Source organism: Dendrobates tinctorius, unplaced genomic scaffold (genome assembly GCF_039654945.1).
Source record: "Dendrobates tinctorius isolate UK_male_01 unplaced genomic scaffold, ASM3965494v1 ptg000096l, whole genome shotgun sequence".
NCBI lineage: Eukaryota > Metazoa > Chordata > Amphibia > Anura > Dendrobatidae > Dendrobates > Dendrobates tinctorius.
Genome location: NW_027361764.1, coordinates 1,107,331 through 1,134,442, shown reverse-complemented (window position 1 = coordinate 1,134,442; position 27,112 = coordinate 1,107,331). Strand labels below are relative to the sequence as shown.

The window sequence follows — 27,112 nt, the reverse complement described above, 5'->3', positions numbered from 1 at the left end:
GCACTATCTTCCCTGCTCTCATTTTCAAAAGCAGCAGCAGCAGCCGGCGCGTGGGCGGAGCTACAGCACTGACATTCACCGACTGCTCTGCGCTCATGGGGCTGTAATACAGCACCCCGTCTATCACCGGCATTCGGCCGCTTGGAAGCCGGGCTGTCTGGGCTTCCCACAGCTCCCGTGCCCCGATCCTGATCCCGCGCTGCCGCCGCCGAGTGGGCGGGTCCCTGCTGCTGTATCACTTGTGTCGGCGCCGGACTCACCGGCCCGCGTGTGCGCCCCGTACTCTGCTGAGCTGGGCCCGTTCCTGGCTGGGCGCTAGCCGTACTGACTCCCGGCTCCCCTGTCCTCACCGCTGCACATGACGAGGAGGAGACCGACACCTCCCCCTGTTGTAGGTCCCTCCTCCTTATAGGATTCCTCCCGGCTCTTGGATTACGTGCCCTCGGCCTGCGGCATGCGACCCTAGCCGGAGGGGCTCCTCACACGGCGCCGGACCCGGGAAGTTACCTCGGGACTGAGGAGCTCCGGAGGTCTGGTCCCCCGAGGCCGTCGCCCGTCCTGCGGAGCCAGATCCTGCCTGGCCCCCCATCTAGCAGCAGGCCTTGGAGAGATGCCTGCAGCCCCCCTAGAGCCATCAGTGACCCTTAATTGCTGAAGGATCGTCTCTACATCCATTCCACAGGTACAGCTTGTGTTCTCTGTGATAGGGGAACCTAAAATGGTTGCCCTATAAAATGCCTACACCCTTTTATTGTATTCCCCTTAACCCCCCTCCTACCCCTCAGCCCTATCAGATATCCACATTCAAATTCTTTAACCCTTACTAGCCTGTCCCTCTTAACAAGTATCCTACCCTATAGTCCCTCTCAACCCCGTCATGTTGCCCTCCCTTTTATGGCCTGTGACCCCCAGTACGGCCTTACTGGAAAAAGATACAAACTCTTTGCAGATGGTGTCTGTTACGTGTTACACAACCACTCAGCACCCAGAATATGTTGTGCAGTTATATGTATGTATAATAGGTTCCATGTGAGATGCATGTCCCTAATGCATCAGCCCACAGGCTGCGCCCCTGGGCAGAGGGGACACGATATTCTCCTTCTATCCGCCCTCCCCCCACCTTTGTAATTCCCACAGTAAACATCCGCAGGCTCCGGCCACCTGCGGCTTTTGTAATGTATGTCTGGCCTGACGCTTGTCTATTGGCCGATCCTCTGTATCTGTGTGATATATTCTGTGTCCTGTGAGTAAAGTGTTGTCAGACTGGAAATACATGGAGAAGCAGTGATCTTTTATATGCGCCCTGGTAAACAAGGAATTCCAGCCAGCGTCATTCATTCAGACTCCAGCCAACGCAGAGCGGACCTCCGAAAACACGGGGTGGTACTGAAAGAGGTACTCCAGCTTGGTAGACCCCGTTACAGTGTCCTTGGTTGGGTTTGAACCCAGGAGCCCAGCGCTGCAAAGCAATAGTGCTAACCACTGAGCCACCGTGCTGCCTGAGAGCGACTAGATGGTGCATCACTGGAAGCACCATGGAAAGAGTGTTCCTTCCCACCATCTGACACATTCTCTTCTCTCCATTTGAGGGATTTTATACCTTCAAGTGGTGACTGAGACATTGTCTAAGAGATTGCCATAGGAGAAGGGGGAATAAAATGAAGTAAAGCGCTACATAAGTTACGGGTAGTGGCCCCAATGACTGATGACTGGCACTCACTCATCTGGGCTACAACCAATTTACTCATAAAGCCTCATTTCATTCTTTCCTTGCACTATGGCGATCGGCTTGATGAAGGTCTGATGTTTAAGGCCAAAACATTACATTTACAATCCTTTGGATCTGTTTGTCTTTGCCTTATCCATGAAGTGGTGTCGTCTCTGAGCAGCCATCATCACAGAATGACATATATGCTACCTGAAAATCATCTAAGCTCATTGGAGTCTGACTTTTTGTAGGGATCTATGTACACAGGAGCAGCGACAGACTGATCGCCCTGATTCTGTGCAACAAGGATGGGTCTGAGCTCATCCGATCCCCCTATGAATGATGACTATGGTAGACCTTGTGACAGTTGGGAAGCGCCTCACGCACAGCGCAAACATTCATGCCAACATGAAGGTGGGACATCACCAGAAAGTAGGATGGGGAAACTAGGGTGAAGCTGGAGAAGATACCAGCCAACAGTTCTAAAGTGCCCCCATACAAACTACGAGAGTTCCTCCATAACAGTGTTAAGGAGACATAGAAAGACACAATATCAGTTTCAATGCACCCCATAAAACGTTTCAGACTACCTCAATAGCAGTATCAAAGTTCCCCCATAACAGCTGTTGAGGTGCCCTGTAAACAGTGTAAGATTTCCCCATAAGCAATGCCTAACCGCTGACATTAACCCTGTCAGTCACTGTACATTAATATCCTCCTGGGGTGCCTGACCATATGAGCATTTGGCAGAAAGGTCCAGAAGATCCCAGTGGGGTCCTTATACTGAACGGCTAGTAAGTGAGAAATGAGCTGTGTGCACAGGACCGTCGCCGGATTCCGTCATTTGTTGGACAGCGACGGATCCGTTGCCCTTAGGCTTCCATTCTAGCAAAAACATTGCACTCCTCTCACTTAGGCATGGAAGGATGTCTACGTTGAGCACGAGAATCTGTTTATTGGCCAGGTATGAATGACCACATTAAAAATGATATAGCACAATGTGAACTATGTGCATCCTGCAGTGATAAGCAACCAAAGGAGACATCGCAACCACATGAAATCATCTATGTAAAAGCGCAGTGCTCATGTGCGCATACTACTTATTACGGATAGACTACGACCACGATATGACCCGGTCAGGATCGCTGGTGCATCGCTAAATGTAACGGGGGCTTTACTCTCATGGCTTAAATTATACTCGTAATATGAAAGACGCTCTATGCACTTTATAGAGTCTCTGACACTTACTATACCAAGTGACACAATATTATCATTATGTGATGTCTCCAGTAGTGTGAACGAAGTCTATCAGTAATAAGTAGTATGCGCACATGAGCACTGCACTTTTACATAGATGATAATGTTATTTGCCTTTCAACCCTCTGGAGATATCATATAGCCTGGGTAACGATTTACTACATTCTTTATATTTCTTGCAGTGTATGTTGACCTGTCTCCTCTATTGAATTTTCAATAATTTTTTTTAAAAATTCCTTGTTGGTGTCTATAATTAAATAAAAATTGTCTTCTCCCAGATATCCTCAGAGTAATGGGAAAGCAGAGTCAGCAGTAAAAACAGCCAAAAGACTCATGCAGAAAGAAAAACAGCAGGTACTGATGTATATCTGTCTATACTGGATCATAGAAACACACCCACCCAAGGCCTAGACCGCGGCACAGAGGCTCATGAGTAGGCGCACAAAGACACTCGCACCAATTGCTAGTCATCTATTAGAGCCAAAGCTGCTGGGAAACATCAAAGCTAAATTACAGGAGAATCAGGATAGGCAAGCTTTCTATTACAATAAATCTGCAAAGGATCTGCCGGAGCTCCGGAGAAATGACGACATCCGGCTGCAGCCAAGCAGCATGTGTGACAAACACTGGCAAAAGGCAAAAGTCCAGAAACTAGGACCTCGGTCCTACGAAATTCCAACAGAGGAAGGAAGAAGACTAAGGAGAAATCGGAGATATCTGAGGAAATCGCAAGAAAGAGATGATTCATGGCCTTATGAGCAGTATCCTGACACCCAAGACAACGAGGCAGCAAGTACAAGTCAAGTACCAACATTGACAGCTGACCATCAGGGTGAGGATTCTGGCCAGAGACAATATCAGAAGGCATATTACCAGGATCAGAAGAACTACCAGGTGTAGACAGTGACACATGTTACTAGAGCTGGCAGAATTATCTGAAAGCCGGCGCACCTCAAGGATGATATCTAACTGGACTTATTATGTTATAGCTCTAACTTGGTCAGGGTATCCGTTGTTTTATTAATTTTATTGTTCTTCCAGTTAAAAGAGAAAGGATGTAGCAATATGTTATATGTGATGTGGCCTCTAGGGGTCTCACTACGCTGATGTGTTCTGTTGTGTTGTTGGAACTCGTTGGTCAGTTGTGGTAGAGACTCATGTAATGCAGGATTACACCGCATGTAATAAACAGCCTGTAAAAACCACCAGAGTGTGATCCATGATGGGAAGCAACTAACAGAACAGCTGTATTGAACAAAAAGAGGTAAAGTGTAAAAAAGACACCTGCGCTAGAAAGGAAAATTGTATGTGCAGAAAAAGCTCTAAACAGATGGACTGTTACCACAAATGAGTCCCGGTAAATGTACAAAAATCCCCTGCAGAAAAATCCCACATACAAGGAATGTAGCTATAAATGAGCCGAAGATGTCCACCCAAGGATACTAATAAGAAGTGAGGAAAAACGTACTTGTGCCCAGTGGAGTGCAGGATAGTGGGTCACAGATCCAGATGAATGGGGATGATGCAGAGTGCACTCACAGAATTGGCCAGCATGAAATCTGGTGGAGATCGCAGCAAAGATTGGATGGGGGTATGGCGGGCCACCGGGGGAGCGTCATCCCTAGGTGGTGGGGAGCCTCCGATACTGCTGTGTAGCCCAATCAATAGGCTACCTGATAGCCCCGACCACGAAAGTAGCCAAGCCGATAGCCTCAGGCGCATTCCCTACGGGCTTTATACCATGTGGGACGTACATCTTTGTACATTTACCAGGACCTGTTAATTATCCTCATTTGCTGTAATAGTCCATCTGTTTAGAGATTTTTCCGCACATACAATTTTTCTTTCTAGCACAGGTGTACTTTTTTACACTCTTCCTCTTTTGGTTTAATATAGTCAGAACTGGCCCAGATTCTGGCTTGACACCAGCGGCTTCCAGTATATCATTTCAGGAGCACCAGTGTATATCATATTATATATAGTTGTATTGAACATTTCCCTTGTCTTTGTCCTGATAAGCCTGGAGTACTCCAAGGCCTTTGGTCTGTAGGAGAGGCTATCCTTGGCAAGAGTATTCCCTCTCCACCTTTGAACTCGACTATAGCCGTGGACAGTCAGGTCGTTTCTGGTCTGCTAGTCGTCCAATCAAGGTGTGCTGACGTATCCAAAAGAATGGAAGCGGTGATGATATCTCCACATATCTACACCAATTGTACCAATAATCAGCGCCCAGTAATCTCCCTACCTGTAGGATGTTTTTTACTGGACACCGTGCAGAAGATGGACCCTGTGAGGGTGCCTTCATTTCCCAAGTGGTCAGTTGATGAAAACATCAATACAGAAGCCTTCTGGTCTCTGCTATCCACCAGACACAAGAAGTCCAGCTTGTTTTCTCAAGCATGATGGTAGCTGATCTCGCCTGGCAGAGAGAAACTTAGCTATTTAAAGTTCCTGGTACTTTGTTCTACCCTAAGGATGTTGTGGAGACACACAAGGGTCAGTGGGTACTCTAGTTCGATGGCCCGAGACGGCATGGACCAAGGCTCATCCCACTGAATGCCCGCTCTCCTTTTTCTGTGGGCATAAAACAACTCAGACAACACAAGGTGAGGGTAAAACAGTATGGCAATATGTAAGGATTCCGGACTTTCCTTTGTGCCTGTTTGCCCTGATCCAAGATGGAGTCTGGTATCTCTCCCTGCCATGGAACTTCCTACCTATCCTGATTATTTAAGTCCAGGTCATGGCTCCTCTTTGCCTGAGTATTTTGTTGCTGTTGGCTCCTGAGCTCCTGCCTGTCTGATGGTGGACTCCCTGCTGCTGCTGCTGCTCGTTACTCGGTTCTCTGCCTCTCCTCGTTCTGCTGCCTACAGTCCTCTGTGCATCTCCCTGATGCTGTCTGTGCTTAACTACTGTCTGGACTTCTAGTTGGAGTTATTCACCCCTGGAGCTGCTGTGGCCTGTAAGGAATTCTGACATCATCTTCTCCTCTAGGTCTGTGTTAGTCTGGGCTGCGGTGCTGGACTTGTTCACTGCCTAGCTTGATCCACTCTCCCTGCTTGTGTCCCTCCAGCCCTGCTCCGTCCTGGTATCCCGTGGTCCTCTCCTGGCTCTGCAGTCCTAGTCCCTCCTGCCTCCTGTGTCCGCTCCATCCTGGTAACCACGTGGTCCCCTCCTGGCTCTGCAGTCCTAGTCCCTCCTGCCTCCTGTGTCCGCTCCATCCTGGTAACCACGTGGTCCCCTCCTGGCTCTGCAGTCCTAGTCCCTCCTGCCTCCTGTGTCCGCTCCATCCTGGTAACCACGTGGTCCCCTCCTGGCTCTGCAGTCCTAGTCCCTCCTGCCTCCTGTGTCCGCTCCATCCTGGTAACCACGTGGTCCCCTCCAGGCTCTGCAGTCCTAGTCCCTCCTGCCTCCTGTGTCCGCTCCATCCTGGTAACCACGTGGTCCCCTCCTGGCTCTGCAGTCCTAGTCCCTCCTGCCTCCTGTGTCCGCTCCATCCTTGTAACCACGTGGTCCCCTCCTGGCTCTGCAGTCCTAGTCCCTCCTGCCTCCTGTGTCCGCTCCGTCCTGGTAACCCATTGTAACGCCGGTGTGTTTGTACTTTGCTTCCCCGGCGTTACTCTGCATGTCTGCATTAACCCTTTGCTCCTCTCCTCCTAACTAGCGGGGATACTGTTGCCTGTTACCGTTATGGATGCTGCTCAGGTCCCTGCCCCTCTGCGTAGCCGTACATGCGTGCGTGGCTCCGCTGCTTTGCAAGACCACCCGCTGGTGCGGTCCCTGGCTGCTGCTGTGGAAAGCTATCCATGGGTTAATAGGTCCTCTACATTGTGTATGGCTTACCACGTTTGTTCAGGCTTGCAGCTCTCACCAGGTGTCCTCTGCAATGCTGATTTGTTTGGCCTTGCTTAGGGTGCGCGCGGCCACACCTCCCCTGCTTTTATGAGGAATGGGTGTGTGCTACAATTGCTGCTCCAGCCTATCACTGTGAGGCAGCTGCTATATAAAGTTCCCTCCCCCTTTGGGGCGTCGCCAGAGCTTCGCATTGAGTTCCTGAACCTAGCGATGTGAGTATGTGTGTGCAGCTCCTGCTCTGATTGTGATCAGTTCTGGGGGAGCTGTTGCTCTTTGTCCCCGTGTGAACTGTGTTTTGCCACCTGCCAGGAGGCAGAATATCCTGGCCCTCGTCCCTGTCCGCCTTCCCAGGAGGCAGAATATCCTGGCCCATGTCCGCCCTCCCAGGAGGCAGAATATCCTGGTCCCTGTGTTTGTGTGGAGTCTTGCCTTGCACCTGTGTCTTGTTTCCTGAATCCTGGATCCTGGATCCTGGATTTGTTCCTGCACCTGACCCTGTCTGAATTGTGTCTTGTTTCTCCGCCTGCTCTGGGGGCAGTAATACCCAGATCGCCCTTCCTGGAGGCTGCATATCCAGCCCCGTCTATGTTGTGTCCTGTTTCCTGAATTCTGGACCTGCTCCTTTACCTGACCCTGTCTGAACTGTGTCCTCTGTGGGATGTTCCTGAGGTCCCTCCGTGTCTTGAACCCTGTGACCAGTGACTGTGACTCTTTGCTACCTGACTTGCTGTGATTTAACCTGGGTTCATCTTGGAAGTAGGAGTCCGGTGTGTCTGCTGAGTTTCTGCCACTCTGTACTCGGCTGGGGATTCGGTGCAATTCCCTGCCGGTTCCAGTCCAACCCGGCAGGGTTTGCACCAGACCGCTGGGGTTCCTTTCTAGGTCGCTGCCAGATGACCGGAGCCTGATGACCGTGGCCTCTCGTCCGGAGCCTGATGACCACGGCCTGATGTCCGGTGTCTGACGACCCCTTCCAGATGTGCTATGCCTGATGTCCTCTGCCAGATGTCCGGATCCTATGCTTCTCTGCCCGATGTCCGGAGCCTGCCGATCGCTGCCAGTGGTCTGGAGCCTGATGACTGCGGCCTGATGTCCGGAGCTGATGTCCGCAGCCTGATATCCGGATCCTGTCGGTCGCTGCCAGATGTCCGGAGTCCGATGCCAGTGTGCTGATGCTCTATCTAAGATCCGAGCCCTGATGCCCTGCCTGTGTCCTGATGTCCAGTCCGTGTTCCTGGTGTCCTGATGTCCGTGTTCCTGGTGTCCTGATGTCCGTGTTCCTGGTGGCCTGATGTCCGTGTTCCTGGTGTCCTGATGTCTGTGTTCCTGGTGGCCTGATGTCCGTGTTCCTGGTGGCCTGATGTCCGTGTTCCTGGTGGCCTGATGTCCGTGTTCCTGGTGGCCTGTGCGAGTTCTACCCCTTATAAAGATGAGAGTGGCCTGTAATTGACATCATAGGTAGACCACAACTATGAGAGTCACAATGAGAAAACAAATCCAGAAAATCTCCTTGTCTGATTTGGGAAGATTTATTTTGCAAATTATGGTGGAGAATAAGTATTTGGTCATTAGCAAAAGTTCATCTCAATATTTTGTTATATATCTTTTGTTGGCAATGACAGAGGTCAAACGAATTCTGTATGTCTTCACAAGGTTGGCACACACTGTTGGTGGTATGTTGGCCCATTCCTCCATGCAGATCTCCTCTAGAGCAGTGAGGTTTTGGGCCTGTCGCTGGGCAACACGGACTTTCAACTCCCTCCAAAGGTTTTCTATGGGGTTGCGATCTGGAGACCGGCTAGGCCACTCCAGGACCTTCATATGCTCCTTATGTAGCCACTCCTTCGTTACCCTAGCGGTGTGCTTCGGATCATTATCATGCTGAAAGACGCATCCACATTTCATCTTCAATGCCCTTGCTGATGGAAGGAGATTTGCACACAAAATCTCACTATAAATGGCCCCATTCATTCTTTCATGTACACGGATCAGTCATCCTAGTCCCTTTACAGAGAAACAGCCCCAAAGCATGATGTTGCCACCCCCACGCTTCACAGTAGGTATGGCGTTCTTTGGATGCAACTCAGCATTCAGTCTCCTCCAAACAAGATGAGTTTTGTTTCTACCAAACAGTTCTACTTTGGTTTCATCAGACCATATGACATTCTCCCAATACTCTTCTGGATAATTCAAATGCTCTCTAGCAAACTTCAGACGGGCCCGGACATGTACAGGCTTAAGCAGGGGGACACGTCTGGCACTGCAGGATCTGAGTTCCTGGTGGCGTAGTGTGTTACTGATGGTAGCCTTTGTTACGGTGGTCCCAGCTCCATGCAGGTCATTCACTAGGTCCCCCCGTGTGGTTCTGGGATTTTTGCTCACCGTTCTTGTGATCATTTTGATCCCACGGGGTGAGATCTTTTGTGGAGCCACTGATCGAGATTATCAGTAGTCTTGTATGTCATCGATTTTCTTATTATTGCTCCCACAGTTGATTTCATCACACCAAGCTGCTTGCCTATTGCAGATTCAGTCTTCCCAGCCTGGTGCAGGGCTACAATTTTGTTTCTGGTGTCCTTCGACAGCTCTTTGGTCTTCCCCATAGTGGAGTTTGGAGTGTGACTGTGTGAGGGTGTGCACAGGTGTCTTTTATACTGATAACAAGTTCAGGCAGGTGCCATTACTACAGGTAATGAGTGGAGGACAGAGGAGCCTCTTAAAGAAGAAGTTACAGGTCTGTGAGAGACAGGAATCTTGCAGGTTTTTAGGTGACCAAATTCTTATTTATAAAAAAGCCAAGAAGCCAGCGCAGCCTATGGTCAGCACGCAATACATAAAGTGCATGTGCACATATTGATTTCTAACTGTACTTTAAAATGAGACATTTAGCAAACAATTGATCAATTCTTTGAGCCACCCCGCCACGCCAAGGCATTCTCATATGGGGCAGTCCTACTCTACGTTTTTTATATTCGCTGTGCCATTACGGCCTCCTAAATGTATTAAAAGCAAGACCATATTAATTGCCCACTGTACCTGAAGCATTTCTGAATCACTCCCATGGCGCCAGAAGGACAAGCGCAGATAAAGGCCGACCAGGTCCGGACATGACAGCTGGACATTTCAGATCTGACCTCCACACTGCCAAACCAGCAACCATGGATGAAGGGTGATACAGGCCCAGACGCAGGTGCATAACTAAGTAGAGCCTATGGGGGAGGGTGGAGGTGCTGTATGTGTGTACTACAGCCGAGCTCAATCAGAATAAAGACATAGAATGGCGTGGCGGGGTGGCTCAAAGAATTGATCAATTGTTTGCTAAATGTCTCATTTTAAAGTACAGTTAGAAATCAATATGTGCACATGCACTTTATGTATTGCATGCTGACTACAGGCGGCACTGGATTCTTGGCTTTTTTATTCAAATACTTATTTTCCATCAGAATTTGCAAAATATATCATGCCAAATCAGACAAGGTGAATTTTCTGGATTTGTTTTCTCATTGTGACTCTCATAGTTGTGGTCTACCTATGATGTCAATTACAGGTCGCTCTCATCTTTATAAGGGGGAGAACTTGCACAATTGCTGGCTGACTAAATACTTTTTTTCCCCACTGTATATGTTGACTTTTGAATTTATGTGTTTCTTTCCGGTTGGTCAAGAAAACAGACTTTTGCTCATGTAAGCCTGTAATGTTGACTTGTAAGTTGACAATTTGTTGTAACATATTGTGCGCATATCCTTGGATGACTACAGATAAAGGGTCATGGAACAATGATGTTTGCTGATATGTTGATTACACATTGACCAGACCAGCTAGTTTGTTGACTTTTAAAATAGTTTTTCCTCCTCTATGCAATTTGATTAAATAATCAAATAATGCAACTTGATCTCCATTCTTCTCCTTTACCTGTGAATACTGAATGAAGGACACATGTTAACTATGAAAAGCAGTTATGTGCCTCTGTCAGAGAGAGACAGAGATTCAGCCAAGACATCCAAACATCCAAAGGACCAGAGACAGGACAGCACCAAAGACATCATTGCTCCATTACGAGGGACACAGATTTATCATTCTACAGGATGCCAGCTTAGGGGACCATGACTCCGGCTGGAAAAATACAGATCTGCTCCATTGACCATCTCTGAACCATGAACACTTTTGTGTGTACCCTGAATGAGACCCACCGGTCGCCTGGAGCCATGGAGATGTTTGGAGAAGCCATGTTGTGACCTTCCAGTCAACTGGACTTGTACCTCACTGGACTGTCATCTTCCTAAGCTTGGCGTTACCTCCTCTCTGTGCATACTACAGTTGTAATAGTCGGCCCTGGAAACTGTTGCTAGGTTGTGACCCTCCGGTGAACTGGCCTTGTACCTGAATGGACTGTCATTTTCCTATGCTTGTTATTACCTTTTCTATCTGCGTACCACAGGTGGGGTAGTTGGCCCTGGAAGCTCTAAAGTCACAGCTGCTCTTACCCCAGCTAGTCAGTGAAAGGGTGAGACTCTGTAATGTACACCATCTTTGGTATGTTGCTGAGATTGTTCTATGTGTTTTCTGCCTGTTTTGTGGATCCGTAAAGCATTATCACACTGTTTAACCCTCACCCTGTGTTGTCTGAGTAGTATTTTGCCCACGGTAAAAGGAGAGTGGGCGTTCAGTGGGATGTTCCCTGGTCCATGCGGGTTCGGCTAGAGGACCAAGGCGCTTGCTTAACCCCGGTGTCTCCACAAAGCTCTTCTTTAAAACCTCCTGTATCGGAACAAATATCTATCCCTAACCTGCAATGTCTGAATCAATACCTATCTCTAAAACCTGCAGTGTCTGAACCAGTACCTATGTGTACATTTTCTACTTCATAGTAAGTACCCTGTGTGAATCTGGCTCTTGTCCTTATGATGGTCCTGTGTGAACTTGGTCCAGTCTCACCTGTCTGTACCTATCCTTATGCTATCTGTTCTATGTGAACATGCTCCTGTCTGTCCTGTGGGAACCAACAGGTTTTGTAGTTGACCGCATCTGCGGGATCCTGCTTGACCACATGTGCGTTTTACCGCCTGTCTGCATCTGCAGTTCCCTGCCTGTCCGCATCTGTGGTTCCCTGCTTGTCCACCTGTGTGGTTCCTTGTCTGTCAAGTCTGATCTTGATCCACCCATTCCTGTATTCCAGTCATTCCTGTCTGTGACACAATCCTTCCTGAAGCTGTTCGTGTCTGTCCAATCTGAAATAGTTCCTACCTGTTCCTGTATGTCATTCATACCTGCCAGTGACTCAGTCCTTCAGACACTGCTCCTGTCTTTCCAGTCTGAACTGGCTCTTACCTCTGCCTGAATATCAGCCGTGCCCAGCATCACCTGCCTGCCTGCACTTGCCAGTATATCAGCTATACTCACCTGCCTGCCAGTATATCAGCCGTGCCCACCTGCCTGCCAGTATATCAACTGTGCCCACCTGCCTGCCAGTATATCAGCCGTGCCCACCTGCCTGCCAGTATATCAACTGTGCCCACCTGCCTGCCAGTATATCAACTGTGCCCACCTGCCTGCCAGTATATCAGCCGTGCTCACCTGCCTGCCAGTATATCAGCCATGCTCACCTGCCTGCCTGCACTTGCCAGTATATCAGCTATACTCACCTGCCTGCCAGTATATCAGCCATGCTCACCTGCCTGCCTGCACTTGCCAGTATATCAGCTATACTCACCTGCCTGTCAGTATATCAGCCGTGCTCACCTGCCTGCCAGTATATCAGCCGTGCCCACCTGCCTGCCAGTATATCAACTGTGCCCACCGGCCTGCCAGTATATCAGCCGTGCTCACCTGCCGGTCAGTATATCAGCCGAGCCCACCTGCCTGTCAGTATATCAGCCGTGCTCACCTGCCTGCCAGTAAATCAGCCGTGCTCACCTGCCGGTCAGTATATCAGCCGAGCCCACCTGCCTGTCAGTATATCAGCCGTGCTCACCTGCCTGCCAGTATATCAGCCGTGCTCACCTGCCTGCCAGTGTATAAGCCGTGCTCACCTGCCTGCCAGTATATCAGCCGTGCTCACCTGCCTGCCAGTGTATCAGCCGTGCTCACCTGCCTGCCAGTGTATCAGCCGTGCTCACCTGCCTGCCAGTGTATAAGCCGTGCTCACCTGCCTGCCAGTATATCAGCCGTGCTCACCTGCCTGCCAGTGTATAAGCCGAGCCCACCTGCCTGCCAGTATATCAGCCGAGCCCACCTGCCTGTCAGTATATCAGCCGTGCTCACCTGCCTGCCAGTATATCAGCCGTGCTCACCTGCCTGCCAGTATATCAGCCGTGCTCACCTGCCTGCCAGTGTATAAGCCGTGCTCACCTGCCTGCCAGTATATCAGCCGAGCTCACCTGCCGGTCAGTGTATAAGCCGAGCTCACCTGCCTGCCAGTGTATAAGCCGTGCTCACCTGCCTGCCAGTATATCAGCCGAGCTCACCTGCCTGCCAGTGTATAAGCCGAGCTCACCTGCCTGCCAGTGTATAAGCCGTGCTCACCTGCCTGCCAGTATATCAGCCATGCTCACCTGCCTGCCAGTATATCAGCCGAGCCCACCTGCCTGCCAGTGTATAAGCCATGCTCACCTGCCTGCCAGTGTATAAGCCATGCTCACCTGCCTGCCAGTATATCAGCCGTGCTCACCTGCCGGTCAGTATATCAGCCATGCTCACCTGCCTGCCAGTATATCAGCCGTGCTCACCTGCCTGCCAGTGTATAAGCCATGCTCACCTGCCTGCCAGTATATCAGCCGTGCCCACCTGCCTGCCAGTGTATAAGCCGTGCTCACCTGCCTGCCAGTATATCAGCCGTGCTCACCTGCCTGCCAGTATATCAGCCGTGCTCACCTTCCTGCCAGTATATCAGCCGTGCTCACCTGCCTGCCAGTATATCAGCCGTGCCCACCTGCCTGCCAGTGTATAAGCCATGCTCACCTGCCGGTCAGTATATCAGCCGTGCTCACCTGCCTGCCAGTATATCAGCCGTGCCCACCTGCCTGCCAGTGTATAAGCCGTGCTCACCTGCCTGCCAGTATATCAGCCGTGCTCACCTGCCTGCCAGTATATCAGCCGTGCTCACCTGCCTGCCAGTGTATAAGCCATGCTCACCTGCCTGCCAGTATATCAGCCGTGCCCACCTGCCTGCCAGTGTATAAGCCGTGCTCACCTGCCTGCCAGTATATCAGCCGTGCTCACCTGCCTGCCAGTATATCAGCCGTGCCCACCTGCCTGCCAGTGTATAAGCCGTGCTCACCTGCCTGCCAGTATATCAGCCGTGCCCACCTGCCTGCCAGTGTATAAGCCGTGCTCACCTGCCGGTCAGTATATCAGCCGTGCTCACCTGCCTGCCAGTATATCAGCCGTGCCCACCTGCCTGCCAGTGTATAAGCCGTGCTCACCTGCCGGTCAGTATATCAGCCGTGTCCACCTGCCTGCCAGTGTATAAGCCGTGCCCACCTGCCTGCCAGTGTATAAGCCGTGCTCACCTGCCGGTCAGTATATCAGCCATGCTCACCTGCCTGCCAGTGTATAAGCCGTGCCCACCTGCCTGCCAGTGTATAAGCCATGCTCACGTGCCTGCCAGTATATCAGCCGTGCCCACCTGCCTGCCAGTATATCAGCTGTGCTCACCTGCCTGCCAGTGTATAAGCCGAGCCCACCTGCCTGCCAGTGTCATGATCCAGGAAGGGGTTTCGCTTTGGCCTGCCCTGGTCAGACAGGGGTTAATTGTTTCTGCTTCTCTCTGGCAGAGGGTGGCTATTTAATGCTCACTGGACCTAGGTCCGGTGTCAGTTATACTCCTGCCCTCGGCTGAGTTAGTTGACCTTGTGCGTACGTGTGCCTTGTGCCTGATATCTTGCTTGCTTGTTTGGTTTTGATCCGGTTCTGTCCCTGTTACGAGTTCTGCCTGTCCCCCTTGTACTGCGCTACCTTCTCTGTGTATGACCCTCTGCCTGTGACTTGACTATTCTCTGCTCGTTCCTTTGGTACCGCGCCGCCCTCTCCGTGTATGACCTCTGCTTGTCTGACCTGCGTTTCCCTCTCCTTTACTACAGTTGCCCTGCAGTAAGTATATTGCTTCATCTGCAGCAGTAGGATGCTAAGCCCCACCCCCTGCAGTCACATGATCGTAGGTCCTTGTACTCTTTACTACTTTCAGTGTTGCAGGTCCTGTCTGCCTGAACTTTCCCTGCAGTATCGGACCCCGGGCCCTCCCGTAGTGTGGGTAAGTCACCCAGCTCAGCCATGGCAGCTTGCCGACGCTGACAGGATCCTGACAGCCAGTACATAAGTCGTGCCTGCCTATCTGCCAGTGTATCAACCGTGCCCTCCTGCCTGCCAGGTTACCAGCCATGCCTACCTGCCTGCCAGTACATCAGCTGTGCTCTCCTGCACCGATCTGCCTGTATGACAGCTGTAACAGCCAGCGCCTCTCTGCATACCAGCCAGTACCTGCCGGTCTATGAATCAGTTGAGCCAGACAGTATACCTACAGTACTTGCCTGCACTTGTCATTACAGTGTCCTGTGCCCTTGGGGGTCAACTGTTAATGCCGGACACCGCCCTGGAGTGGTACCTGGCAGCTACCTGTCGCACAAGCCTGACCTCACCACAAGAGGCTCCAGTGAACACCAAGGTAGCACTTTAGTCCCGCCCCTCTGTCATGGAATATGCCATAAGCCTTATTGTTCAGTCACACACACTGAGCTCTGCTACATGTGCTTGGGACCTGCCAGCCCGTCACACATGCTGCAGATGTGACCCCCTCCTTCCTGCCTGCAGCTGGGAATCTGAAAGTAAAAAGCTCTGAAACACGTGTTTCCTTTGTCCTAGTACAGGGTTCATTTAGGATCAAAATATAACGGCGCCGAAGAGCCATAGAAACGCAAAACTTACACTTCTGAATGGGCATCGGCAGAACCATACTTCAGTGACTTTTCTAAGCTCAGGGACCAGCAGAATCCAAGTTGTTAGCATGGCTGCTCTGAAGCCGGAATCTCCAGGAGTGGACCCTCTGGGCCATGGCACCGAGGGGCCCCGGACGAGCTGCCAGGTGGAACCAACCCCTATACAGGGACCGTTAGGAGCAGGCCCAGGGTTCAAGTACCACGGTAGCCGGTACTGAGAGGGGCGGCTCAGGATGGACTGGAGTAGGAGTGCGGGACTGAAGTGTAGATGACAGAATAGAGCTGGAACACAGGAGACAGGAATGGAGTAAGACAGTAGACTGGAACGTGGAGGGATGGCTGGAGCAGGAACACAGGAGACAGGATTAGAGGAGGACGGCAGGACTGGAGCAGGATGGAACAGGAACACCGGAGGCAGGACTGGAGTAGGACGGAGGGAGCACCAGAGACAAGACTGCGGAATACAGCAGGGAACACGGATAGCAGGACTGAGAGGCTGCTGCAGGGAGCAGATGAGAACAGGACTGCAGTACTGCAGAGAGCACATGATGAAGCGAGGCCCAGTGTGCTAGGAAACACAACGATCAGGCGCCTCCCTCAGGGGGAAGCGGCCTGATATGCCCCTGTCTGGTCTGCCATTGGTCAAGGAGGTGCTTCCGGGTCAGGTCACAGCGGAGCACAAGAAGCAGGAGGGAGGCGCGACCGCGGCCTATGGCACATGCGCATTGCATGCAGAGACGCCGCCAGCCGCGAGCCTGTCAGAGGTGACCTCCGTGGATGTCGGGCGGCGGAGGGCTGCGGCATGGGAGCAGTGGCCGGGTGAGTATGCAGAGACGGCGTGACACAAGTAGTGGATTACTGCTTAGCCGAGGCACAGAGCCAGGACATGTTTGGATTTAAATGAACACCAATTTCACGCTGAGAAAAAGGATAATTTTGCCATCCTCCTACGAGCCTCACAGCCCGAGTTACGACAGTTACGAGTTTTTAGTAAGTTCTTAGTAACTTTGGAAAAGGGGTGTACATCCCATAGCTCTGCTCCCCAGTGAGGTCACCCAGCTAAAATTATAAGGCTAAGAGGCTGATTCAGGGGGCATTCAGTCCTGGAGGAGATAGCGTATACCATCCATGCTCTGGACTGAACCTTTGCCTTTGGGATCCCCTCCCCCCACCAACCATCTACTCATTGCTTGCCTGTAACCGAAATATGTAAGTCTTCAGTTTATTCCCTTTTGTTTTATAATTGTCTGTACATATTGTAATTTGTCTCATTTTGTAACATCTTTTTATACTTTGGTAAACACTGCCTATTCTTTTGGAGTAAAAATATATACATTTAAAATTTACTAGCTTCTTTTTCCTTGCTCTACCACGTATCCCCACGACCTCAATGCTAAATTAAGCCAACGCTACTGATCGGGTGGCTCCTGACCCGATACCAATTAGAATCAGGAGCTGGTGGCAGTGTAGTGTGTTCTGGGGTATTCGAGAGACCCTGGCAGTGACGAAGGTTTATAAAGTGAATTTCCCCTCCGAGAGTGGGAATAATTTTATCTCCCTCACTGCAGAATGCCCAATAGCCAGTACACATCCAGGTGGCCCGCCTGGCGACTACTCATCCTAGGTGCAGTTCCCTGACTGAACTGAGGGTAAGGGGGGGGCCAGCTTTAAGTTCTGAACTGGAATAAACAAATAGATCCCCCTTGTTATTCATGACATATTGGAGGCAGTGGTGGGATATACATAAATCTCCGCTGGGATAAGTCTGGTCCTTGGTACAGTGGGACCACACTCCTCGCTCACACTAAACAGTCTGGGCGTGAGCATAATATATATCTGTGTAATGCTCCAAAGTTGTTGTGCATATACCTTTAAGATAGAGCAGAGCTGGCAGCTACCTCATTATTTTTGCACTGTGCTAATATTATCATTTGCAGATAATGTACATGAGGGTTCAGTACATAGAAGTGGCTTATATATGTACAAAGTGATGGACTTATTATGTTATGCCATTAGGAGGATGTCAAGAATTAACAAAGCAGCTCTCCATGTGTGACCACAAGGTAACATGAAAACCACATGGCCGGGTCCTGGACTTAGCAGTGAAGGAGAAGGAGATGTGGGTTTGCCGTCGGCCCAGAGAAGCAGGTAAAGGAGCAGCCATCAATCCTGTATTTAAGAAACCACAGCCTCCACTTAAGAGAGCTGTGTGATCAGGGCTACATATAAGCAATGTGGAAGAATTCTCTGCACCATTTATATATCTGCTTTACTACACGGGAAAGGATCTGAGATGGCTGCATGGGAACCGATTCTCTGTTAAATCCTCGTTTGTCTGGCTGTACAGAGGTATTCGTGCAACAAGTAAAAGTTATCAACAGTCCCTCTGGCCTCCCTGTTTTCTGGACTATTTGGCGTGCACCACATTACATCTCACTACAAGTTAGCAGAGGTCAATTAAGTGCACCCTGGCATCACAAACCTTCTTTTCTTTTTGTCGCTGCCATAGCAAAGTGGACATGGTGTCTGACCGACGACATATTACATGTTTGCCTAACTTTTGCTATCTCTGTAAAATGAGATCTGCACTCTGACCTAGACCCTCATCCTGGAAATCATGAAATGGCCACTGCTTTCCCTCTTTCATTCTTTGCACCAGCCATGATGGTCCCCACTGATCAGCCCTGCTCCCTTAGACCACTCCAGAATCACGAGTGTTCGGACTTTCTGGGATCTGTGAATTTGAGTAAATTGGACTCAAAGTGGATCTGAAGAAGACACTTGTGCTCATGTCTAGCACCGAGGTCCTTTATATACCTGGACACGGATGTCTGGACTTACCCACACATAATGATTCTTCACATATGTGTGATGAGGGGCAGCGTGAACAGGGCTCTCCAGGGGTGTATGGCTTCTCTCCTCGAAAGTTGCCCCTGCAAAGTAAAGAAGGAGCGGTTAGGAAATAGGGTTAGGAATACCGATCTGGACGTGATTAGAGGTGAAGTCATGTAGTAATCATGTAACCCACGACACTGTGCCTGTATTAACCCCTTTATTACCTGATGCACAGGTATGGCACAGCAAATGAAATCCAGCAGAAATACTGTGTCTTTAGTAATACAATAAAGCTGTTAATGAGCCTTTTATAAAAGAAGCGACATTAAGCAAAAGTGATCCACTACAGTGATACTGCACACAACAGCATCATACCCGCAGTGCAGCGTTTTAGGGCCAACGCGCTTCAACTTGCGTCTTAATCATGGCACGGCTACGGTGCTGCGACCGCATCTTTTCAGTCACGTGACAGCTGATCTGATCAGCAGACACCTGCCCTAATATCCTGGGGTGGAATCATGATCCACCCTGCTCTGTTAGCATGTTAAATGCCACTGTCAATCTCTGCATGCCAGAAGCGCGCCACAAACTCCACCCATCGGCGCCCCTGTCACATGATGAGTTGGCATGACCACCGGCGGCCGGCCCTCATAGCAGGAGCCCCGCTGTGTGCACCGCTGGCGATCAGAAGATCACAGCTTCACGTCTCCTAAGGAGAATAATGAAGCCAGGAAAAAGTAAAAAAACAATAACTTAAAAAATATTACAGAAATTAAAAAAAATGAAAAGTTCTAACCCCCCCCCCCGCACCATTCAAGATAAGAGGTACAGATATTTGGTATCGCTGCGTTCAGAAACGCCGGATCTGTAAAAATATAAAAATAATTAATGCGACCCGTAAACGGTGTAGAGAAAAACTGCAGTAAAATGCAATCACAGGTGATGACATCGGATCTACCCCAAAATGGCACGCAGAAAATAAGCCCTCACCAGCCCCAAATCCCCAAAAATGGAGACGCTACGGCTCTCGGAAAAGGGAGACTTTTTTTTTCTTTACGAACTTTGGATTTTTTTCTCCTCTTAAATAAAAAAAACCTGCACATGTTTCGGGGTCTGCAGATTCGTACGGACCTGGGGAATCACAATGGTGCTAGCATTAGCCAACATGGTAAGAAAAGCGCACTGTCACAATTGTTTTTTGGGTTTCTTTTTTACCACTTTCACTGCACTTGTATTTTTTTTCTGTTCTCCAGTACAATGTATGCTAAAATGAATGGTATCGATGAAAAGAACAAATCAAAAACCAAGCCGTCACATGGCCATAAAGTAAAAAAGCCATGGTTCTGGGAAGAAGGAGAGCAGTACAGGTAACATACAGCACAGGTGATCTACCAGGGGCGGACACTGACAGCTTGGGGCCCCTGTGCAAGAAATGTGTCTGGGCCCCCCTCCTTTTATGGCGACAAAGCTACATACAGTATATATATAGCCACACACACATACGAGTATATCCACTGCTCAAAAAAATAAAGGGAGCCCTTAAACAGCAGAATCTAACTCCAAGTAAATCAAACTTCTGTGAAATCAAACTGTCCACTTAGGAAGCCACACTGACTGACAATCAATTTCACATGCTGTTGTGCAAATAGAACAGACAACAGATGGAAATTATCAAGACACCCTCAATAAAGGAGTGGTTCTGCAGGTGGAGACCACAGACCATATCTCAGTTCCAATACTTTCTGGCTGATATTTTGGTCACTTTTGAATGTTGGTTGTGCTTTCACACTCATGGTAACATGAGACAGAGTCTACAACCCACACAAGTGGCTCAGGTAGTGCAGCTCATCCTGGATGGCACATCAATGCGAGCTGTGGCAAGGTTTGCTGTGTCTGTCAGCGTAGTGTCCAGAGGCTGGAGACACCTAATTAAGCACTCCAGGAAGATGTGTGCTAAAACCTGAACAGCGGACATAGCTACCTGTGAGCGGGCTGATCCCCGCTAGGAAAAGGACTGTGTTTTTCTTTCTTTGTTTTGCTGTTTTGCCCAGAGGCCCATGTTTACTTTCCCATGCTTGGTTTATGCTGTCTACAATAAACCAAGCCCTTTCTTAAAGAGACAGTATTCCGGTTATACCTCTGTCTTGCTGAGAGAGCCGCTGTATCATAGGTGGTGCGGTCAGTATTTCCAGTGAAAACGTGTGATGGCCACAAACCAGCATACAACATCAGACAAGATGGAGGACCTGCTTAAACATCTGCTACAAGCACAGCAGCAACAGCAGCTACAACATCAGCAGCAATTACAGCAGCAACAGATGGTGCAGCAAGATACAAGCAAGCTGCTTAAACAGCGGATGCAGCAGCAGCATCAGCAACACCAGCAGCAGATTGACTTGATTACAGAGGCAATTTGTGGAAGGCCGGCAGTTCCTCCCTCAAGTCCAGTTGATGACAAGTACGTCCGGAAGATGGTAAGACCAGCCATGCAAAATATGACTCCGGGTGATGTTGTAGAGGCCTTTTTGACTGTGTTCAAGCGGGTGGGCCTAGTGGAATGGTTCCAGGTGGTTGAGAGGTCCCTAAGAAATCCAGGGAGTGGTGGTGCATCCTCATACTGGGGTAACCAGCAATAACCTGAGTCCCAAAATAGGGGTAGTAAAGCCACCACTGTGTTCAGTCTAGATCCCAAGGGGTCACTGAGGGTTTGTCAAAGGCCACGGGGAAAGACTTGCTTTGCTTGAGATGACGCGTCCTGGACATATAGCTGCCTGTTGTCCTTTGTCCTCTGAAGAGATGGACTGCAGCCTAGGGAAGCACTACTCCTACTATGCATATCCTGCCTGCAGTGTGGACTATTAGCCCGGTGAGGGGCCACAGGCATGTCCCGTGTCAATAAATTGGGTGCTGATTACAGGACTCTTAGATTCAGGGAGTTTGGTGACTCTGATAAGGGCCACACTTCCCCATAAGTTGATCCCTTGGAAACACATGGGTGTACGCTGTATCCACTGGGACGCCAAGGAATATCCTGTCGCCATAGTGTCAGTTAAAACAAGCCATGGTATGGAGCCCCATGAGGTCAGGGTAGTTGAAAGTTCGCTGCACCCGGTGATAATCGGGAGGGACTTCAGCCTTTTCTGGGACTTGTGGGGAAAGGCGGATCAATTGTCCTAATAAAAGGACCATAGCCTTCACAAATGCCAGGACTGAAAGCGATTTAGACCTTTGTGACTGGCCAGATCTGGTTCTGCAGACCATCTCATCTGTAATGCAGGATAAAGGCAAAGCACAATCACCATTGTCTCATTTTGTCGTTTCCATACAGGTCATAATTGGGAGCCAAAAATACAATGATCTGCCATGTTAGATTCTGGAGCAGGAGTGAATTTCATGGACTTACAATTCACACTTGACAATAACATTGCAAGTAGGACTAAATCCATGCCCATCGATATGGAAATGGTGGCTAAATCACCTTTATCGTCTGGACCTGTTACCTACGAGACAATTGAACTAGAAATCTGTACTGAACTGAATCATCATGAAGCGGTTAGTTTCCATCTTATTTCATCTCCAAAATTTCCAGCTGTTTTAGGAATTCCCTGGCTTTCAATCCATAACCCATCTATCAGCTGGGCATCGAGGACCATTCCTTTCCCTCTGAGTACCGTAAGAACAATTGCCATGCTAATGTATCTGTTCTCACACAAATTCAAGTATCTGAGGTTTCTAATCAGAATGATAAGCTCCCACCTCAGTACCAGCAGCTCAGTGAGGTCTGCAGTAAGAAGAAAGCAAAGAACTGCCTCCTCATCATCCTTATGACTGTCCCGTTGAATCGCTTCATGGAGGGTCCATTCCTTGTGGGCGAATTTGCAATCTTTCTGAGCCAGAATTTAAAGTACTAAAGGAATATCTAGAGGAAAATTTAGAGAAAGGCTTCATTCAACCTTCTTCTTCACCGTCTGGAGCACTCTTGTTTTTTGTAGAAAAGAAGGACTCAATCCTGCGGCCATGTATTGATTACAGGGAAATAAATAAGTACCATTTAGGCTATGTGCACACAGTGCGTTTTTGATGTATTTTGTCAGCACTTTTTTCCACACGGAATTTGGCCAAAAACGCAATGGAAGCTTATTCAATGACAATCCTGAAGTGTTGTGCACATGATCAGTAATTTTCCTTGAGTATTTCCAGTGCATTTTTTTCTGCAGCATCTCATTTCTTTGTGGTTTTTCACCCATTGACTTCACCTGAATCAGTCATATCTGCAGCAAAAGCGCAGGTGTAAAAATGTTTGCGGATTTACGGCGGAATTGCTGAGTTTTTGTTTGCATTTTACCAGCTTCCTATGGTGTTTCCCATGCTATCATCTGTATGACTGCTCTCAAAGTTATCAGGATTGTCATACGACATTATGGATTATCTTCTCTACGGACAGGTAAGGAATACTGTGGTTTATTATTTTATTTTTGTTGCAGGAGACGTTGGCGTCGGTGGATTAGGCTTTGTGTGAGTATGGTTTAATTAAGATTCATTAAAGGAGTCTGTGTTATTGTTTCAGATAAAGGAATTTATTCTGGGTGTCTGTTTTTGTACAATATCTCTGTGGGGTTATTAATGGGTAGGTGTCTTATAGACGCCCCTCCATTACTAACCTGTGGGCTTGATGTCACCTGACAATACAAAAGTGACATCAACCCAACAAATATAAACCCCACTTGCCACCGCTACAGGGCAAGTGGAAAGAGTGAGGCTAAGCTCCACATTTGGCGCATCTTATAGATGTGCCTTTTCTGGGACAGCTGAGAGCTGGTGTTTTTAGCCTGAGATGGAGCCAATATCCATGACCCCTTCCTAGGCTATTAATATCAGCCCGCATCTGTCTGCCTATCTTTTTCTGGTTAGATTTTATAGGGGGATCCTATGTCAATTTTTTCTGGGGTCCACCTGTAAAGTAGCCAGTGAAAGCTAAGCAAATAGTTGTGAGCTGATATTAATAGCATAGGAACCTTTATGGCTATTGGCTCCTTTCTATAATATTAGCATCAGCCCTAAGCCATCAGCTTTCTCTCTGCTGGTTGTTAAAATTATGCAAGAGCCCAGGCAATTTTTTTATTTTTATTTTTGTTCTTTAAAATTAACACTTGCTGTCTGGTTACAGCCTATGTGAGATTATTCTGCTAACACTCCTACATAGGCTGGTGACAATGTGCGTGTTTGTGTGTGAGTTTGTGTTTACTTATCGGCTTAGTAATGAGGGTGTCAGGCTGACACCTTTTCATTACTAAGCCTAGGCCTTTGTGTCAATAACAGCTGCTGACACCAAGCCCTAATCCCATTACCCTGATGCTACTGTATCAGCAGTGAAAAAGTGGTGTTGAACTAAGAAATTATATCACAAAACTTTTTTTAATATTTTTAGCTCAAAAAAGCCTTCATTGCATACAAAAACGCACCAAAAACATGCTTTTTTCCCTCAGCTTTTTTTCTTGTCAAGAGATGCAGAAACATTGCAGAACTTTCCGCAAGCTCATACTCAGCACTTGTACATACCCTAAAAATTGGTACCCACTCCCCTTAATCCCTGAGTTTCCGGAGACTGTCTTCTGCCAAGACTTTTACCAAACTCTATCTAAGAGTGGATTGTAATTTCATACGAATTCACCAGGGAGATGAGTGGAAAACTGTCTTTAGAACTAGATATTGTTAGGCGTCAGGGTTCTGCGTCTGCTCTGCAGGAATCCAGAGCCTCACATTCTGTGGTCTACTGCTGTCTATCTACTGCAGAGAAGATTACTTTGCAGCAGACCGCTCCTGTAATGTAAAATGTCTGTAAGGTATGACTTCTAGAATCTTCCCTTCCTCCACACGCAGCTATCTGCCTGCAGCTGTGAAACCTGAAACTTCAGTGTGGAATTCCTCTCTCCCCCTCTTTCCTCCCCCACTCCCTGCACAGCTAAGTGAAAGGATGTCTTTTGTTCTGAAACATGTGGCTTGAATAAAGGTATAGGAAATATTAAAGGAAGCTCTAGCGTGCACTTCGCTCGTGCCAGAGATATAATAATTACATTTCTGCAAAGGGCACGAAACCAGCTTTCTAACCTCTAATTTTCACGGCTCTAATCCCTCCAGAAACTGACATATGGATTGCTCCCAAATGGAGTGTCTTAATTACGGCATGTTTGATGTTGTCTTATTGGGTTCGATAAGCTACAACCAATGAGACCCTCGGTGAGTTTAAACAAGCGTGCCTCGTTAAGATATGGTTATTATAAGTTTTTAGATAAATGGCAACTTAGAGAGTAGGGGGGTTGAACCTCACCAGACCGCCCCTTTCGTGAGGTCACAAACCCAAAGGGATAAGGTATTCCCTCCCAAAATTCCTTCAGTTGAAACTGGAGTTTGATGCTGACAAGACGTGCAGATGTCCGGGGATGTGTGGCTGCTGCCCCTCCCCCTAGCACATGGTCTGCCTAATACCAACTAAGCACATGTAAGTGTTACTCTTTGTTTTTAATCCTTGTTGTTTTATACTGCATTGTACATATTTAATGTCTCAACTTTGTAACAACTTTTATCTGTGTAATCACTGCCCACCATTTTGGGAATAAATGATAAAATTATCAGTCTGATTTCATGCTCTAAGAAACGAACTATGCGCCTTTTTTAGATAATCGCTACTAATTTAGGGTTTTGCCACGGACCCTCATAATTAACTCGTTGATTAAGTGAATCGTGGCTGATGTCAGCGTGGTGTGTGCGGTTGGTTAGGCTAGTTGGCAGTACGGAAGGGTCTTATATTGCTGAATGAGTGGCTGAGGCCAACACATTGATAATTCCCTTACTCCAGTAGTCTAACTGCCCGTGCAGAACAAGCAGCCCATCCGGCAACTAAGGCCTGTTTCACACATCCGTTTGTGTCAATCAGTCAAAATCCGCCGTTTTGCAAAAAAAAAACAGATCCGCCATTTTTCTTGGCGGATCCGTTCTTTTTTCCCATTGAGTTGCATTACCGGCGGATCTTGACGGATGGCCATCCGTTGGATCCATTTTTTTGCGGATCCACCATAATTTTGACGTCCGCCGACAAGCCCGAACGGACCATGCAACGTTTTTTCGGCCGGCAGGATCCGCAGTTCTCACTGCGCATGCCCGAAAGACTTCACTCAGCCGCAAATTTAACCCCAAACTCTGTTCTGGAGGCTGAAAAATTCTCTCTCTGTCTCTCTCTCCCCCCCTCCCCAGGCAGCGGTTCCTTTAAAATTCTTCCTTTGACGGATCCGTTAAAATAACGGTCCGGTGCCAAACGTTGTGGTCAGTACAGGAACGGATCCGTTATCCGCCATTTTAGCAGATTTTGACTGATCAAAAAAACTGATGTGTGAAACAGGCCTAATTATCCTAGGTGCAGTTCCCTGACTGACCTGAGGGTAAGGGGGTGCCGGAGAGCTCCGAGTTCCAAAGTGGAACTGAGAAAGTGGGATTATACATAAATCCCCGCAGTTCTTGGAAAGTTGTTAGCAGTGGTGGGGCATCCAAAATAACCCCTCTGCGATAAATTGTCAGAGCAAGATTAGCTTGATGTATATGTTTGTCACATGGTACCAGTGGCGGGATAACTAAGATAAGCCCCCACTGTGCCTGTGATAGCTGTGTGCTGGCAGTGCGTCGCATCCCTACGACCGCTGACATACCCGTGTCAGTGGTGGGATCGTGACATACTGGTGGCACAGGGTGCTTTCATTCGTTGTCACAGCTCCAGAGACTAAGTTCCTCTTTGCTCCTACTGGGCATGCTTACGAGGCGATCTCCCATTGGAGATCGGAGTCATGTGCCCAGGTCCTGCTCCAGATCTCATTGGCCCATCTCGGAGATCTGGAAGGTCCCGCACGGCTATAAAAAGCGCTCATGACCATTCGGCCATGCGCTAGTATAGACTTTTCAAGCTAATGTGTGAATGGTGACGGATGTATGACTCTGGTGACTGACTCATTTGAAACCCCTTCTGTTATGAATGGGTCACCGAGGAGGAAAAAACCTAAACATGCTAAGCACAGAAAAACCAGAGAGGTTGGTAACTATGCAGATTGCAGATCCCTGATCCTAACCACACAACTAGCAGCAGTCGTGGAGCGTACCTACGATGAACCTAGACGCCTCGTCACGGCCGGAGGACTAAATAAGCCTAAAGCAAGAAAAGGGGAAAACTAACTGCCCCAGAGCAGACCCCAAAGGAATAGACAGCCCCCACACATGTATTGACGGTGAAACAAGATGAAAACACAAACACAGGCAGGAAAATAGGCTGAGTAAACGATGGGGCCCAAACTAACTAGAAAGGAGAGGAAAGGAAAGACACTGTCTGCAATCTGCCCAAAAAACCCTACAAAAATAATGTCCAACACTTCTGATAGCAAAATTAACCCTGAAGTCACTAGACTTCTCCACTATATCAGCACTCTGAAATATTCTGAGACAGAGCAAAAAGAGGCCAATCTAATAAGGGATAAAAAGCAAATTG

General features: G+C 48.6%; 1 protein-coding gene across 1 annotated transcript in view; it reads right to left on the bottom strand.

Annotated features, from left to right (window-relative positions):
• Nucleotides 1-27,112, bottom strand: part of LOC141098873 (uncharacterized) — a 108,617-nt gene that overhangs the window by 38,794 nt on the left and 42,711 nt on the right. Inside the window, exon 3 of the mRNA XM_073586829.1 lies at nt 18,592-18,683. Coding sequence (XP_073442930.1) covers nt 18,592-18,683 — 92 coding nt within the window. The remainder of the gene's footprint in view (nt 1-18,591; nt 18,684-27,112) is intronic.